The sequence below is a fragment of the Betta splendens genome, chromosome 7 (genome assembly GCF_900634795.4).
Source record: "Betta splendens chromosome 7, fBetSpl5.4, whole genome shotgun sequence".
In the NCBI taxonomy this organism is placed as follows: Eukaryota; Metazoa; Chordata; class Actinopteri; order Anabantiformes; family Osphronemidae; genus Betta; species Betta splendens.
This window is the reverse complement of record NC_040887.2, coordinates 17,282,709-17,298,289: the sequence shown is the minus strand read 5'-3', so window position 1 is coordinate 17,298,289 and position 15,581 is coordinate 17,282,709. Positions and strand designations below refer to the sequence as shown.

Here is a 15,581-nt window from a genome sequence, read left to right as displayed (position 1 = left end):
CAGAGAAGCTAATATTTGAATTTGAATTAGCTGGGGGCTTTTTAAGGAGCTGTTAGGACATCCTATGAGTAAGGAGTTACAGTAGTCCAGCCAAGAGGTAACAAATGCATGGATCAGATTCTCCGCAACACTCTTAGGATGCTTCTTAATTTTACCTCATAGGATGCTTCTAATTTTACCTATAATTCTAAAATGAAAGTAGGCGCTTCTGGAGATTTGTTAATATATGATGTAAAAGAGAAATCCTGATCAAAGAGAACACCAAGGTTCCTCACAATAGAATCTGAAACTAGTGTTATATCATCCCAGGTTGCTATTTGACTCAATAGTCTCTCTCTGTGATTTTTAGGCCCATTGATAAGAACCTCTGTTTTATCTGAATTTAGTTGAAAGAAGTTTTAGGACATTCCAGGACAGTCTCGCATTTGATGTCTTTTAAACAACTTTTAATTTTGACTAGTTGATCTGTTTCATTTGACTCACCTAGAGGAGACATGTATAGATTGTTTCGAAACCAAGCACAGAACCCTGTGGTACTCCAAAGCTAGTCCTTGTGCATATGGAGGATTTGTCATTAACATAAACAAACTGGAATTTGTTCAACAAATATGATTTAAACCATCCCAGTGCTGTTCTTTTAATTCTGATGCTATGTTCTAATCTCTGTAATAGAATCTTATGATCAATTGTGTCAAAAGCAGAACTAAGATCTAACAGGACAAGGACAGAAACTAGACCATTGTTTGAAGCTAAGAGAAGATCATTAGTGACTCTAACCAGAGCTGCTTCTGTGCCGTGAAGTTTTCTAAATCCTGACTGAAAATATACAGGTACAGTTCATTGCTACTGAGGTGGTCTGATGATTGTTTAGCTATTAGGTAAATTTGTATGTATATACAGTATATATGCTAATCAGAGATTCTTATCGGGGTCTCCCCGATGAGGGACCATTTAAGGCATCAAAGCATTATATGCTCTCTGAAATTTGTTTTTGATGCTTTCAGTGGAACTGAAAACAAACTTATGCAAATCATAACGAGAAGGATTCAACGTCAGTATAAGAACTGCTTAAGTTTATTGATAAAATATGAACAGAAGCTTAAGCAGATCAAGACACCCCATTGTTTTCAGGTCAAACACAACATAACATGAACGTACTGACATTCGTCAATCATCTCCATCACCACAGCGACAAACTTGGAGTCACTTAAAGGCAATAGTCTAAATGACTAATAATATCAAACATAATGTGAATGAATGGCATCAAGGCAGAACTTTACACAGTGTCTCAACACGACTGCTGAGCTAATCACTATGAAGAAATCCAACAAATACCCAGTGTCACACTCACATTCATAGAATTCAAACGGAATTAGAATAGTCTCATTTGAGTGAAAAATAAACTGGAATGTAAATAGACCTACATTGATTTGTTTTGGTCAGATTACCAGATGAAGGATTTTCATAACCTTGGAATGTTAAAGTATTTCTAAAAACAATTTAAGGTCAAACTGGGGATAAGACATCTCTACAATAAAACTATTGTAAGACTTAAAATTCACAAACGTATAAGCTGGACATGTTTACTGCTAAAAGTTACTCTACAAACAGTAATGTGATTTGCTTTCATGTATACATGTAAAATGTAACCTTGCTGTGTGTGTTGTGGACTGTTCCTGTGCGACTGCACACAGCAAACGTCACTATCAACTAGTGCAAGAGGAGGACAAGAGATACGCCACAGACACGAGAGTCAGTCAGATACTAACAGAATCATTGTGTCTAGTTTCTCGAGCGAAGGAAAAGAAATGTTCCCACATGAGAATGTAGGATCTGGACAAGTGCGTCTTGACAGCGATGAAATCAACCAAGAAAAGTAAAAGTACAAAATTCAAACTAAAAATGAAAAAACAAAGGAATAAAACCTCAAACATTGTAACATAATGTTTTGGCAGTTTATCATGTTAAATTTCTTTGTCTGCTTTGATTGTTCTTAGGCTAAAAACAAACATTTTTTCTGTCCCCACTATTTAGTTGATGTATGAGAGGCGTCCACATCAGCAGCTAACAGACACTTTGTGTAAAACACGGATGTTGTGGCTGGAGCTTTGGGATTTAACTGCTGGTGTCAAACTCATGGAGGGTTAAAAATCAATGTGATGTATTCATACATTAGATAAAACAGGTGTTTGTTTCTTTAAGTCGGCTCAGTCGTCTGCGTCTGCAGCAGTAAAACCGTTCAACGTGTCCTGTGTGAAGAGGAAAGTTGGAGAGAGTTGACAGGAGAAAAAAACAAATAAAGAATGAGGTGTTTGTTTGGTCTGGAATCGAGGCGCTGAACATGAGCTAAGTTTAAAACCTGAGGTCACCAACCACAGTGAGATACTCCTTCAATGTTTCTACTCACTTTCTGAGGCAAAGGAAATGAAGTGAATGTCACTTAATAAATAAAACCCCACAATCAACTGTGACACAAAGCTCCACATTCAAACATAAGAGCATGTCCTACACCTGTGAACTTTGGAGGAGGCAAAAACTATAGAAGTGCCACAGTCAGTAGAATTAACCTTATGTTAGTTTGTTAGTTAGTGTTATATGTTAGAGGCATGTGATACAGTGGCACATTCACCTCATGTACCTCTTCAGATGCCTGGAAGCGCTGGACATCAGGTAGAGCTGAGGTCTGGGACACGCGGCCTTGTGGAGGCTCACCTCCGCTGTGGAGACGAGGCCGTTTGATCTGGTCCTGGCTGGAAAGAGGAGTGAAGCTGTTCCGTCGGAGGAGAGCTGGCGACACAACATCTGTTCGGACTTTATTCTGAGAGGACATCAGAAACACAAGGTGAAGGATTAACAGGTGGTCTCTAACCAAGTGCAAAGAATGTAAAAAAACATGAATTTGTAAGACGGTCAGCTGTAAATATACACTTAGCAGACGCGATTCTTAATGACTTGTTTCTCAGGAAGCGAGTTTATGTGCTGACACCCACTCTGGCTGAGACTAGAGGTTAAAACAGATGCCATGTTTTTGATTATTAGATTTAAAAATAATCCTTGTGCTTACACTGGATGTGTACTTTTTGTGTTCACTTTACTGAAACACAACCTTGAAGAACATGAGATGAATTATTGTGTGATGTGGAAGTGTGTTTTACTGTGATTTACTTTAACATTTACAGTAATAAAGCGAAATGATTCCTCACAGTTACACGTCATGTGGTGAGGTTTTTGTAGAGGCACCACAACACACAAAATCCCAGCTGTACTTTGTCTGAGGCATTAATTAGCACAAGCCTTCCAGATCCAGGTGTTAATTAATTGGACTTTATAACAACACAGGTGTTAAACTGAACAGGTATAAACTTGTCCTTCATCTATTCAGATTCTGGCATTGACTAATAAATTATAACCCAAACAACACTGGCAGCATGTGTATGATGTGACATGTGAAAGTCTGAAGCTTACTAGTGGTCTGTCAGTGCTGACGGCCTCCACCTTCAGGTCAAATGTGTCCACATTACAACCTGGGAGAGAAACAGGAAAAAACTCATGTTCCACAAATGGCTTGCTGACACATCAACAGTGTGGTGACCTACCATAAGCCACAGGGGTGAGTTTCAGAACCGTGTGCAGAGGACACATCAGATATGGCAGTTCATCTGTGCTAGCAGAAACAACAGTTTGTTAGACTTTCTGTGTGGGAGTGAGAGGTCACACGTCCTTCCCTTATTTCTGGTGACATACAGCTGAGCAACAAATGTCACACTTTACAGGGTTCAGTACTCGGGTCTGCAGAGCTCTATGTTCCATACGGAGGCAAAATGTGTTGAGGTGCCAGTAAGTTGCGCCCACACAGGCTCCTGTGGTTTAGTCTTTAATCCAAACTGCAGCCGTTCCCACTTCCTCTTTGAAAACTTCTCAGAGCTACTACTAAGGTTGTTGGTTGTTATTTAGTATTTAAATGCACAACCTACAGAAGGTCACGTCTGATCCTGTTACATATGGAGTCACAGACGAGGTCACATCAACAACAAACCCGTTTTCCTCATGCAGTTGTTTAGTGGATGCTGCTCTGAGCTGGAGCAGTGTCAGATGATTTCATATTTGAGTATAGATCTGAGAAGAATTATGAATTGATGAATAACAGAGTCTGGGCACTCACAGGCATTAGGTGGGGAACGTTTGCATCACTTAATTGCAAAACCAATTAAGTTAAAAACGTAATAATTCTAGCAAACACATGTTTCTCTTCAAGTATGTAACCTGCACTTTTATCCAGGAAGTAGGCAAGCAAGCAGCGCATGACAGCCTGGTGGCAGATGACCAGAACATTGCCTTGTCGCTCCAGCTCCATGATGACTGGCTCCAGGCGCTGAACCAAGTCCTGGTAGGACTAGAGAGGATGGACACGTCAGGTCTAATTACACCAGATGGGTTTCATTTTTTATCAAGGAGGATATTTTCCACAGTTTTTGCCTGCTCCTGTTAGTGAAGAGGATGATCTAACAATAAAAAGTGTGGAATGATACTCGACTAGCAGACTTAAAACCCGAATCACCAACTTTTAGAGAACAGCTCAGATCTTTATCCAGGAAAATGTGACCAACAAGACAATAAACTCTGAGATGAGTGAAAGATGCTCATAGGCTCTACCTCTCCACCAGGGTAGCGGTAGTGATACTTGTCCAGGTCCCTCATGGCAAACTCCTCTGGGAACTTCTCCTCAATCATCTTATAGGTCATCTCTTCACACACTCCCTGAAACAGACACGAATAAATGCAGTGAAAACCTGCGTCAGGCCACAGCCGTGCATCTGTGGCCACAGAACCTACAGCATCTATTTCGTTAAGGATTTTCCATTGCTCATAGGGAACGCCAAGCTCCTCTGCTGTCTGAATAGTGCGTCTTAGCTGGCTGGTCCAGACCTTCAGGTCAGACAGATCGTGCTCCTCCACAAAACCCTTTAGAGCTGCAGCAAACTGAAGAAGACACAAAAAGACAGGAGACAATTACAATCAGGTGAAGTTGGGTAGTAAATGTAGGTGCTCCAACTACTGTTGAGGTTACTGCTGCCGGTTTTATTGAAGTGCTGTGGTTGTAGCTTAGAACATGTGAATTTGAAGAAATCATGTGCAAGAGTTTCACCATGTTTTACACTATTCACAAACACGTGATTCGAGTTAAAATTCGAGTTAAAAGTTGCACCTCTTTGCCTCTCTCTGACAGCTCTGAGTCTCCCCCGATTAGACCCTCAATGTTGTGCTGGCTCTCTCCATGTCGACACAGGTAGATGGAATGGGAGTGCACGTGGATGTTCATCAGATAGTAGACAATTTTACTCTGTATGTAGTCCTGCACTCTGTTCACTAAGAAACGCTGGCCGACATTCATGATCTGGATAAAGGACAGGTTCCTGCAGACGACAGCAGAAGAAGCAAGCGAAAGAGTGAGTCAATAGATGAGGATGTTAAATAGTAAAAAGCTTTTGGTATAATAATAATAATAACAACCTGATATGTCCTTTAGCACATTTTAAAATATTCTGTGTCAGCAGCTGAAAAACTGTGATAAGGGTAAAAAGATCAACAGTTGCTCATGTCTATGGTGATATGAAGTTAGAGATGCCTGAGTCTGAGTAAGATTAGGTCATTTATTTGGGAACATTATGACTACAATAAGAAAACAACAAGCCAACTACAACTACTACAAACGATGAACATGTGTTTCCATCTGCTGGACAATGTCTGTAGCTACAGGTCTTTGACAACCCAAAACCCAGATTATCTACAAGGACGACTAGAGGGACTGTTTTGACTGGACTCATGGTGAGATGATTCAAACAACATCAAGGCAAAAGAAAAAGATAAGATCTTACTTGTCGTGTTCGTCTGGATCTAACGGTTGGTAAGTCACTTTATAACATTCGATTCTCTTCAGAAAATCCTCCATGACGCTGTCTCTGTTCCTTTCAGGGTAGTCTGGACTGGACACCTTCACTTCCTGAAGATCACACATAGTGGAGATAAGATTCAGATTGACAAAGGTTTAACAGTTTAAAGAGAAATATTTGCTGCTGAAGGCTTAATATTTACCATGATATTTTCAGCAATGACATCTGGATCATCACAGACTGACTCCACAAAGAAAACCTAGAATGAAGGACATCACTAATAAGAACCTCTAAAACCACACTTTAAAGTATTAAATCACTCAGAATCTGACCTTGTATGCGTTTTCTTTGGCAAAGTTAAGTATGAGTTCCCTCCTCTCTCTGGTGGTGTTGGTAGCATCAAAGACCTAATGTGCAGAACAGGACATTCAGGACAAACGTCACAGGAATCAAACAGATCATAGTTACTGAGGTTTTTGTATTATTACAGCAATCTGGCCTCCCTCCTCGCTGAGATAAGCCTTAACATCCTTCAGTGCCACCAGAGCACACTGTCTGTAAAAACCAAGATTACGCTGTGAGACGAGGACTTAATCACGTCTTCAGCTCACAATGAGCTTTAAACAAACAGGCAGCTGTTTGACTCACTTCCTGATTCTCATTGCTTCTTCGTTGTCATGTCTGAAGAAGTCATAGGATTTGTATGACTTCACTGCTTCTCTTCTATAAACTCCAAGGTTGAAAACTGACATAAGCAATTGAGAGACACAGAGACAGACAGAGAAGTGAATTAGTGCAAGTGCTGTGTTAGAGTTTTATCTCTTTAACTGCATCTGCCAAACCAGATCTCCTGCATTCCACCACAGCAGGAATCACAGGCACTGATCTACACGGAACAACATATGAACAGCGTTGCCTTAAGCGTAAAGATTTCACTCAAGTACCTGGAGGACACTTAACAAGTGAATACATTTATCATATACACAATGTAGAAGTAGATTTTACAATGTGTTAATCCCGGACCGACCTTTAGTTGGCACTCCAATCCAGTTGAGGTAGCGCGTCAGCTTCTTGGACATGTACGTCTTCCCTCTAGCGGGCAACCCAATCATTACTATCATGGTGGGAGAATTGGTCATGTAGGACGCCCAGGCTGCAGTTTACATCACACAGACAAACACAACCAGAGATTAGTTATTGCACGTGTTGGGCTGACCTAGAAGCTGCTTGTATGTGTGCTGTATACACATGTATACGCCAACACCAAGAAGGGAGGTTTGCGGAATACCAGTGTCACCTCTGCTGCTTTCAGCTCATGTCATTGCTGTCTCTCTCAACTGCTGGTTAACGTCACCTTAACCTGCTTAGCAACCATAGTTAGTAATTCACTTTAAACTTGTCCGTTGGCTCAGTCTTCCACAGCTCAAGGGAAAATAAATCTTTGTGAGCAGAAATCTGGCGAGCTCAGACTTGACTACAGAAACAGATCTCAAGCCAACTTTGAAACCATCAAATATTTCCTTGATATTGAACCATAAGGTTAAACTCGCTGCTAACTTCTGTGTAAAACAGACAGCTGACCATGGATATAACAGTGCTTTTCTCCTATAAATGGTGTGTGTGCATGTGTTTGATTTTCCACACTCTCAGCTGTATGACATTCACCAGTCAGTGTGTGTCAACAACATAGAAAATGCAGCCTAATGTAACAGCATAATATTCTGTAACATATTAGCTGAGGTGCAGGGAGTGCTCAAACACTCATGGTTAGTGCTTGTGTTAATGTATTAACAGTTATTTTTCAGAGCACACAGAGGAACAACAACACACTCACAGCACTTCTTCTCACTGGCCCTGAGTTCCGGCCTTTTAGGATCAGCTAAGACATCTGAAGCAGCAGCAGGTCTCTGTTGCCTGGTAGCCATGATGATGGAAGTCCAACCGTTCCGTCACAGCGGGTCAGCAGACAGAATGCTCTGGTCTCTGTTGGGATCTGCTCAGCACCTCTCTGCAAATTATGTGTGACATAAAATTTGATATAAACACTTACTATGCAAAAGACAAATCATGAAATGCAGATACAAATCGTCCATTGCTTAGACTGAAGGAAGGTCGAACAACTCTGTTGGGTGGATCACTTTATTAGGAACATTTATTGACGTGCAAAACAAAACGTTTAAACTGGTCCCAGACCGACACAATTAAGAATCAATCCCTTTGGCGTCCTTCAGTGTTTAATGGGGACACTTCTAAGATAAGCTGTAAAATTTAATAATCATTTAAGCATTATTTAGAAAACATCACAAACGAAACATCACCAGGTGAAACAGGTTAGAATAATCAGCGGTGCTGTTTAAACGACTCCGCTGTGAGGTGAGCAGGTGAAGCTTTGACAGGTACAGTATCATTTCGGCGTTCGTCGCCGTCACTCAGTATCCGTCAGATCACAACGTGTCCTGAATGGCATTGATCTGAGACCGGCTGTAAGAGCCGCCCCGAGAACAGCATGTCGTCTCACAAACGTTAAAGCAACACAGACACAAAACCACCAAAATATCAGACACTTACTAAGAACCATGTAGTTTTAATCTTTAAGACAACGCCGCCATTCGTTTGCTTTCCGCCTGCAGCACACACTCCTTCCTCTTCTGGGATGTTTAGCTCCTCCCCTCCGGTGTCGGCAGCTGCCGGAAGTATACCTGTCAAGCTGGCGGGAAAAAATGCAAATAAAACTCTTAACCTACCATAATTACGTCTGTTTTTATACTATCTCATATTTCACTCACGGGTTCAAGCTGCGTGTAGTGTATTGCATAATGTTTTTCATTGTTTAGTACACTGGGTGTGTTTATGTCTATGTCTATGTATGTATATATAAAAAAACTCCCTTCTCACCCCACGCGGGTGGTCTCTCATCCACTTTCCAAGCTCGGGTCCTCTACCAGAGGCCAGGGAGCTTGAGGGTTCTGTGCAGTATCTGCTGTTCCTAGGACTGCACTTTTCTGGACTGAGATGTCGGATGTTTTTCCAGGGATCTGTTGTAGCCACTCCTCCAGTTTGGGGGTCACTGCCCCCAGTGCTCCAATCACCACAGGCACCACTGTGGCCTTCACCTTCCAAGCCTTCTCCAGTTCTTCTCTGAGCCCTTGGTATTTCTCTAGTTTCTCATGTTCCTTTTTCCTGATGTTGCCATCGCTTGGTATTGCTACATCCACCACTACGGCTTTCCTCTGCTCTTTATCCACCACCACAATGTCTGGTTGGTTCGCCATTACCATTCTGTCAGTCTGGATCTGGAAGTCCCACAGGATCTTGGCTCGCTCGTTCTCTACCACCTTGGGAGGTGTTTCCCACTTTGACCTTGGGGTTTCCAGTCCATACTCCGCGCAGATGTTCCTGTATACTATGCCAGCCACTTGGTTATGGCGTTCCATGTATGCTTTGCCTGCCAGCATCTTACACCCTGCAGTTATGTGCTGGACCGTCTCTGGGGCCTCTTTGCACAGTCTACACCTTGGGTCTTGTCTGGTGTGGTAGATCTGGGCCTCTATGGCTCTGGTGCTCAGGGCCTGCTCCTGTGCGGCCAGGATGAGTGCCTCTGTGCTGTCCTTCAGCCCAGCCCTTTCAAGCCATTGGTAGGATTTGTTGAGATCAGCCACTTCAGTTATGTTCCGGTGGTACATCCCCCGTGTAAGGGCTTGTCCTCCCATGATGGTCCCTCATCCAGCATCTCATCCTTTGTTCTCCACTGCTTGAGACATTCACTCAGCACGTCATCTGTCGGGGCCTTATCCTTGATGTACTTATGGATCTTGGATGTTTCATCCTGGATAGTGGCTCTCACGCTCACTAGTCCTCGGCTATCTATCTATCTATATATATATATATATATATATATATATATATATATATATATATATATATATATATGTGTGTGTGTGTGTGTGTGTGCGTACAAGAAGGACCCCAGCTTGTAGGAATAAGACCGCTCTAAGGAAGGGGTGAGTGAATTATATATTTAATTTTTAACTTTGCCTTAAGTAAAAGGACATGCTTAAATACTTAAACACTAAACAAAAAAATACTTTGAGTATTTTTGCCAGTGTTTGATGGTTACTACTAGAGTACCGGTAGTATCTCTGGGGTTCACAAGTGAGAAGGATGGACATGAGTTCGACTTACAGTAGATCTAAAACCAAGACAACAATGTGTAATATGTCAGGTTTATTTGAAATTAGACATGTTTACTATGATCAGATTTGTTAAAAAAAGAGTTGTGCATTGTTTCATTCATGTACTGTATAGTCTCATTTTTACACATTATGGATACATGTGAACACACGAGGCAGCCTCTCACAGACCTCTTTCCTTAACTAGTGGCAGTCAACACATACACACACTGCCCATCTGTCTCATGGCTGCATACGAATGGCTCCATCCAGTCTAATAACCTCGCCATTAATCATGGGGTTTTCAGCCAGGGACGTCACCAGGTGGGCAAACTCAGAGGGGTCTCCCAGGCGTGAGGGGAAGGGCACTTGGCGAGCAAGAAAGGAGCGCACCTTCTCAGGAAGACTAGCTAGGAGAGGAGTCGAGAAGAGACCTGAAGGAAAGTGAACATTGATTAGACACCGCTGTAATGACGTTGCTCAGAAAATAGTGAGACTCGAAGAAGCTGTCTGGTGGCCTTAGACTGTTGGTGTCCACAAACCTGGTGCTATGGTGACTACCCTGATGCCCATGGGAGCGAGGTCTCTTGCGATAGGGAGTGTCATACCGACGATGCCACCTTTAGAAGCTGAATATGCTGCCTGGCCAACCTAGACATTGAGAGAGAGCGTGAGAGAGAGCGTGAGAGAGACAGACAGACAAAGAAAGAGACAGACAGACAGACAAAGAAAGAGACAGACAGACAGACAGACAGACAGACAGACAGACAGACAGACAGACAGACAGACAGACAGACAGACAGACAGACAGACAGACAGTGTAGTAAGCTTTTTTGAAATGGTATTAATTGTTTGTGTTTACCTGTCCATCAAAAGCTGCCACACTGGCAGTGTTGATGATGCAGCCTCTGTGTCCATCTGCATCAGGTTCATTCTTCCCCATGGCACCAGCAGCCAGACGGATTACGTTAAAGGTTCCTGCAATGTTCACCTGCAGGACACGCATTCTTGTCTGATAAGCTGTGACTGATGGTTCTTTTTTTCTGTATTCAGCATTTCCTTACATTTATGACACGCTGGAAGTCCTCCAGGCTGTGAGCGACATCCTTCTTGAAGTTATAGGTTTTAACAGCCACAGCGATGCCAGCACAATTAACCGCAAGGTCCAGCTTCCCAAACCTTTCTCTGGCCAGGGACACTGCTGACTGGACGTCTGCCTCTAAAGTCACCTGGGAAAGAGCAAGACACACCCAGTGTGAAGGATTCACTCATAATAATGCCTGCATGTTATTTAATGTGTCTCAGTAATATCAACTTAGATACTTCTTGTAGCTGTTCCAATAAATTACGTCTAACGCACTTGTTTTGTAGACGTTGCTATTAAAAGCAGCTGGGGTAAGTGCAGTATCCCAGACTTGTGTGCATCAGTGTAGTCTGTTCATAGAGTAAACCTTTGTATTGATTCTACATTGTTTGGTGTCTGTGTTTCAGACTCACATCTGCAGGAGCGAAAGCGCAACAATCACCCAGACTGGAAGCCACGACCCGTCCCTCAGAGGAGGGAAGGTCCAGGATCACAACAGATGCTCCACTCTGCACCAAACGCTCCACAGTGGCCCGGCCTAAACCTGATGCACCGCCTGTCACCAGTCCAACCATTCCCTGCACAGACACCAAAGTACATATCAACATGTGTAAATCCTTTATTTTCTCAAGTTCCAATGTCTTTTCAGTTGACAATACTGTGGTAGTGTTTATACATAAACAGTTGATTTTCTGAGTTATGTATTGTTTGTGTGAAAATACCTGGTTTTGTTATGCTGGTCAGTGACCCTTGCAAGTCATTTGCAATAGCATTTCGTGAACAAGGCTGCACAAATACAGGATCAATTGAACAGTCAAGTGCCCATGGAGATTTATTCTGTCTTGTGTGTTTGTGGTTATCCTCTTATCCTGGTTTAATTTAGTCCAGATGACTCAGATGCAGAAGCAGATTAAGTCAAAGTGAAGTCACTAGTCATTATGGAGATTTAATCGTAGCCTGGTCCAGAGCATACATACACGTAAACCACATATTGCAGGCCTAAATATAGGTCATTCACTCACAAAAGTTCACTCATTCACAAAATAGAATATTAGGACATGGCCATAAAGGTATACATTTTTATAAACACCTAGCTGGACATTCATTGGTCATTGGTACTATTGGCTATGATTCTGGCTCGGAGACTGTTACTTTCAAAACAAGGACTGCGTTCACCTCCAGAAGAATTGAAAAGATTCAGTGGCTGGGGAACTGTTGGAATGAATGTCAGTATCCTTTAAGAAAATCCATCAAAACCTTAATTTAGAGGAAAATGTTGCGGATTATCTGGGATCAAACTCAGGTCAGATGGACTGAAGGTTCTATTGGTCAGTGTTGAGTCAACGTTTTGTAAAATCAAAAGGTGATGCCAACTCAACGTGTAAATCACGTGTAGAGCATCACTAATGTAACTACAAACGCCAGTGAAGCTCCGTCATGGAGCAAAGGCAGAATTCAGGCGTTACATGAAAACCTAAATAACAGAAAGACTGCACAGCATTAACGTGCACGTAGCTGACAAACAGCAGCGTTAAACACATTTAATATAATAACTGAAGCTGCTGTTTAGGTGTTCAGTGAGTTCAGAGACAATGCTAATCACTGGGGCGCAGTATCAACAGCTACACATGCAAACATTATTCATTACAGGGCCTGAACACCGAAATGTGTCAACTGCAGCCTTTAAATGTGGTACACGAAAAATTCTCAAAAATCCGTTGCTCACCTTGACACACCGAATGTTCGCCATGTTTGCTCTGCCGTGACGTCACACCAAAGATCGTATATTTAAACAGTGACAAGACCAAACCTATATTTATAAAGGATCTAAATTTTCCCCAATTCATATGAAACGTCTGGGCCTACGAAATATTAAACTTTTTATAGAAGTTTTATTTTAAAATTACATTTATTTTTTTTTCTACTGGACTGGCCCGAATAGCAGCTGGATAGATACTGGCTTACCTAGATACACTCGCAAGCGAGTGAGTGCCATACTATGCTATGTGTGTGAGACCCCTGGTAATTTGCTCCTCTTTGGTGACAGATTGGGAAAGCGTATGTGCGCGTGGCTGTAAAGGACCAATCGGTGCAAACGTTTGGAAACGCCCTTTACCGATACTGACTGACCAGCAAAAAGAATAGAGGCAAACTGTCCAATCCCAGCAGCTCAACGACAGCTGAACCAAACGGCGCTTCGGGGCTCCAGTTTCAAAAGTAGGTGAAGCTATTTATCCCAGTTACGGTAACAGATACATACATTTACATTACACTCTAAAAGCAGTTTTGTTTAATTTCAAATAAAATAACATTGGGACTTTACTAGATAGATAGCCCTGGAAGTGAAAAGTCCCTGGTTTAAGGCAGGCTACTAATAATATGAGAATAAAGTGTTTCCAACATAAAGCTAATGTAATAAAGGAATAGAACAAAACCATTACTTGAATATATCCTTTATTTTCTGAACACAAAAGAACATATATAACCTTTAATGTCCAGTAAACAGTAGTGAACAGCTGTGCTCCATATTTCATATGTAAAAAAAGGCATAAATACATAATTATGAAGGTTTTCTATTAAACCAAACCCTCCAAAAAATACACATGATAAATAAAATGTTTCTAAAGGCATTAAATCCATTTACCTGTAGATTTCAGCAGGACCACGATGCAGTGTTGCCACATTGTGGAAGGCAGTAAATTGTATTGTTGGATCTCCATAGTAGGGGTTGCAATATCCCGCACCCCACAACAACACAACCTACTACCTCACCACAGCACAGCTATGAGCACACTAAAAAACACATCCTGCCTGTTCAGTCTGGTGGTTATCTTTATTTGCATTAAAATTAGCATACTTTTTTTATTTTTTCAAAATGAACAGAAGAAATATACATTTACAACCCTTTGCTTTTTTGTTGTGATATGAAAGTATCAAATTTGTTAACAACCCAGAATAGCAATATCCCAAATATGAGAAATTAAATAGAATAAATGTAAATGCTTTCAGGCACTGATATTTGTTCTACACACAAAGAACTATCATTCTGTGTTTGAGTGCAAAACCACAGCAGCAAGTCTAATCTAAAATGACAGCTGAAGCTACATCCTGGAATCACATGATGACACAGAAAACACTGGAAACACTACATCCACAGAAGAACTTGAAAAAGGTTAAAGGGTAACTTAAACCAACCTACCTGCCAAGGGCCTTGACCATCCAAAATATATTTCTTCTCCCTAAATTTCTTCCTTACAGTACTAATATATTGTATTTCAGCGGTTTGTTGGTGTTATCACGGGAATCCTCAGTCACCATGGTAACAAAACGTGGATGTGGCAGTGTGATGGTTTGTCACCGTGAGAAAGACAGTAGGCTGTATAGTTATCTCCCAGATCTGTTATGATCCTAAAACTATACAAACTACTACCTCATCCCACAGCTCCGCAGCATCTGTCGACTCCAGATAATGTTCATCTCTCGGCCTCCTGCTCTAGGTGGTGGTTCCATGAAAGAACGCGACATCAGGAAGAGGTGACCATCGTCTGCTTCCCACAGAAGTTCCCAGTCCGTGAGTAGAATCTCCGATGCCACGAGTTCCTAAGAAACAAGCAAAGGAGGACATTTGAACGAAACATCAATTGACAAACACTAACACATCAAACGGTTTTTACTTAATGCTCAACGTTTTCTGCTGACATTTATGGCACGCCAACAGAGGCTAACATGCTAGCCAAGGCACCACCTCATCCTTGAAACCCGTTTAGCGTCTGGGCTTTGTTGACACCCAGGCGACATGCACTATGAACGTAAAGGCACATATTAGCAACTGTTGGATACGAAAATCACAAACTAACTCCATCTGCTACACCAACAGCCCACCTCAAAAGTCCGCTAACCCGCTAGCCTACGGTGTTATCAAGCTAGTTGACAGCTAGCTGGACTTGGCGGTTCTCGACCTCTCCGTCTAGCTGCTGTCAAATCCGCCGGGCCAGTCACGCTCATTTACTCACGGCTGTCAGGGTCGTCCGTGCCTGTGAAGGGGATCGTCTCCACTTCCATCAACCATCGTGTGTTTGAGCGTAAAACCACCGCAGCAAGTTAACCGCAATTTTGCGTTGCCCAGGTGACTCCGAGTATCATCCTCGCCATCTTTCTTAGAGGAGCGTGTTGGTTTGTGGTTGCAGGCAAAAACTAAGGGGAGTCTGGTTGCAGTATTGCAGACAGCCTCAAACCACGCCCCTCACCTTAATCACGTCCCTTCGACTTAAGACACATCCCTAAATCACAACTGACCTATGGTGGGCCTAAACGCCATTTTAAGCCACGCCCCGAGCCAATAGAGAGCTGGAACGTCACTGTCGAAGACAAACACAACCCCGCCAGAACCGTTACATGAAAGGCAGCGAAGGGGTAGAAGAAACAATCATACAATGA

General features: G+C 42.2%; 2 protein-coding genes across 6 annotated transcripts; both read right to left on the bottom strand.

Moving 5' to 3' along the window:
- Positions 1 to 1,052: 1,052 nt before the first annotated feature.
- Positions 1,053 to 8,589, bottom strand: LOC114859116 (6-phosphofructo-2-kinase/fructose-2,6-bisphosphatase 2-like). Of its 5 annotated transcripts, none has more exons than XM_029157020.3 (16): positions 8,460 to 8,589; positions 7,726 to 7,899; positions 6,919 to 7,044; positions 6,540 to 6,636; positions 6,380 to 6,446; positions 6,224 to 6,298; positions 6,094 to 6,150; positions 5,877 to 6,001; positions 5,207 to 5,414; positions 4,834 to 4,980; positions 4,654 to 4,758; positions 4,264 to 4,393; positions 3,597 to 3,659; positions 3,466 to 3,524; positions 2,630 to 2,818; positions 1,053 to 2,249 (listed from the first exon to the last, which is right to left on the bottom strand). In XM_029157020.3, exons 2-16 carry the CDS (start codon positions 7,814 to 7,816, stop codon positions 2,208 to 2,210), a joined length of 1,581 nt encoding a protein of 526 aa, XP_029012853.1. In that variant the 5' UTR covers positions 7,817 to 7,899; positions 8,460 to 8,589; the 3' UTR covers positions 1,053 to 2,207. The 5 variants fall into 5 exon arrangements, with proteins under 5 accessions (XP_029012853.1, XP_029012854.1, XP_029012856.1 ...); XM_029157021.3 differs by having other exon boundaries at positions 2,639 to 2,818; XM_029157023.3 differs by lacking the exon at positions 8,460 to 8,589 and having other exon boundaries at positions 7,722 to 7,863.
- Positions 8,590 to 10,100: 1,511 nt separating this feature from the next.
- On the bottom strand, positions 10,101 to 13,029 carry hsd17b10 (hydroxysteroid (17-beta) dehydrogenase 10). The gene is made up of 6 exons (XM_029156844.3): positions 12,871 to 13,029; positions 11,558 to 11,722; positions 11,125 to 11,289; positions 10,923 to 11,051; positions 10,603 to 10,711; positions 10,101 to 10,494 (listed from the first exon to the last, which is right to left on the bottom strand). Exons 1-6 carry the CDS (start codon positions 12,892 to 12,894, stop codon positions 10,304 to 10,306), a joined length of 783 nt encoding a protein of 260 aa, XP_029012677.1. The 5' UTR covers positions 12,895 to 13,029; the 3' UTR covers positions 10,101 to 10,303.
- Positions 13,030 to 15,581: the final 2,552 nt, after the last annotated feature.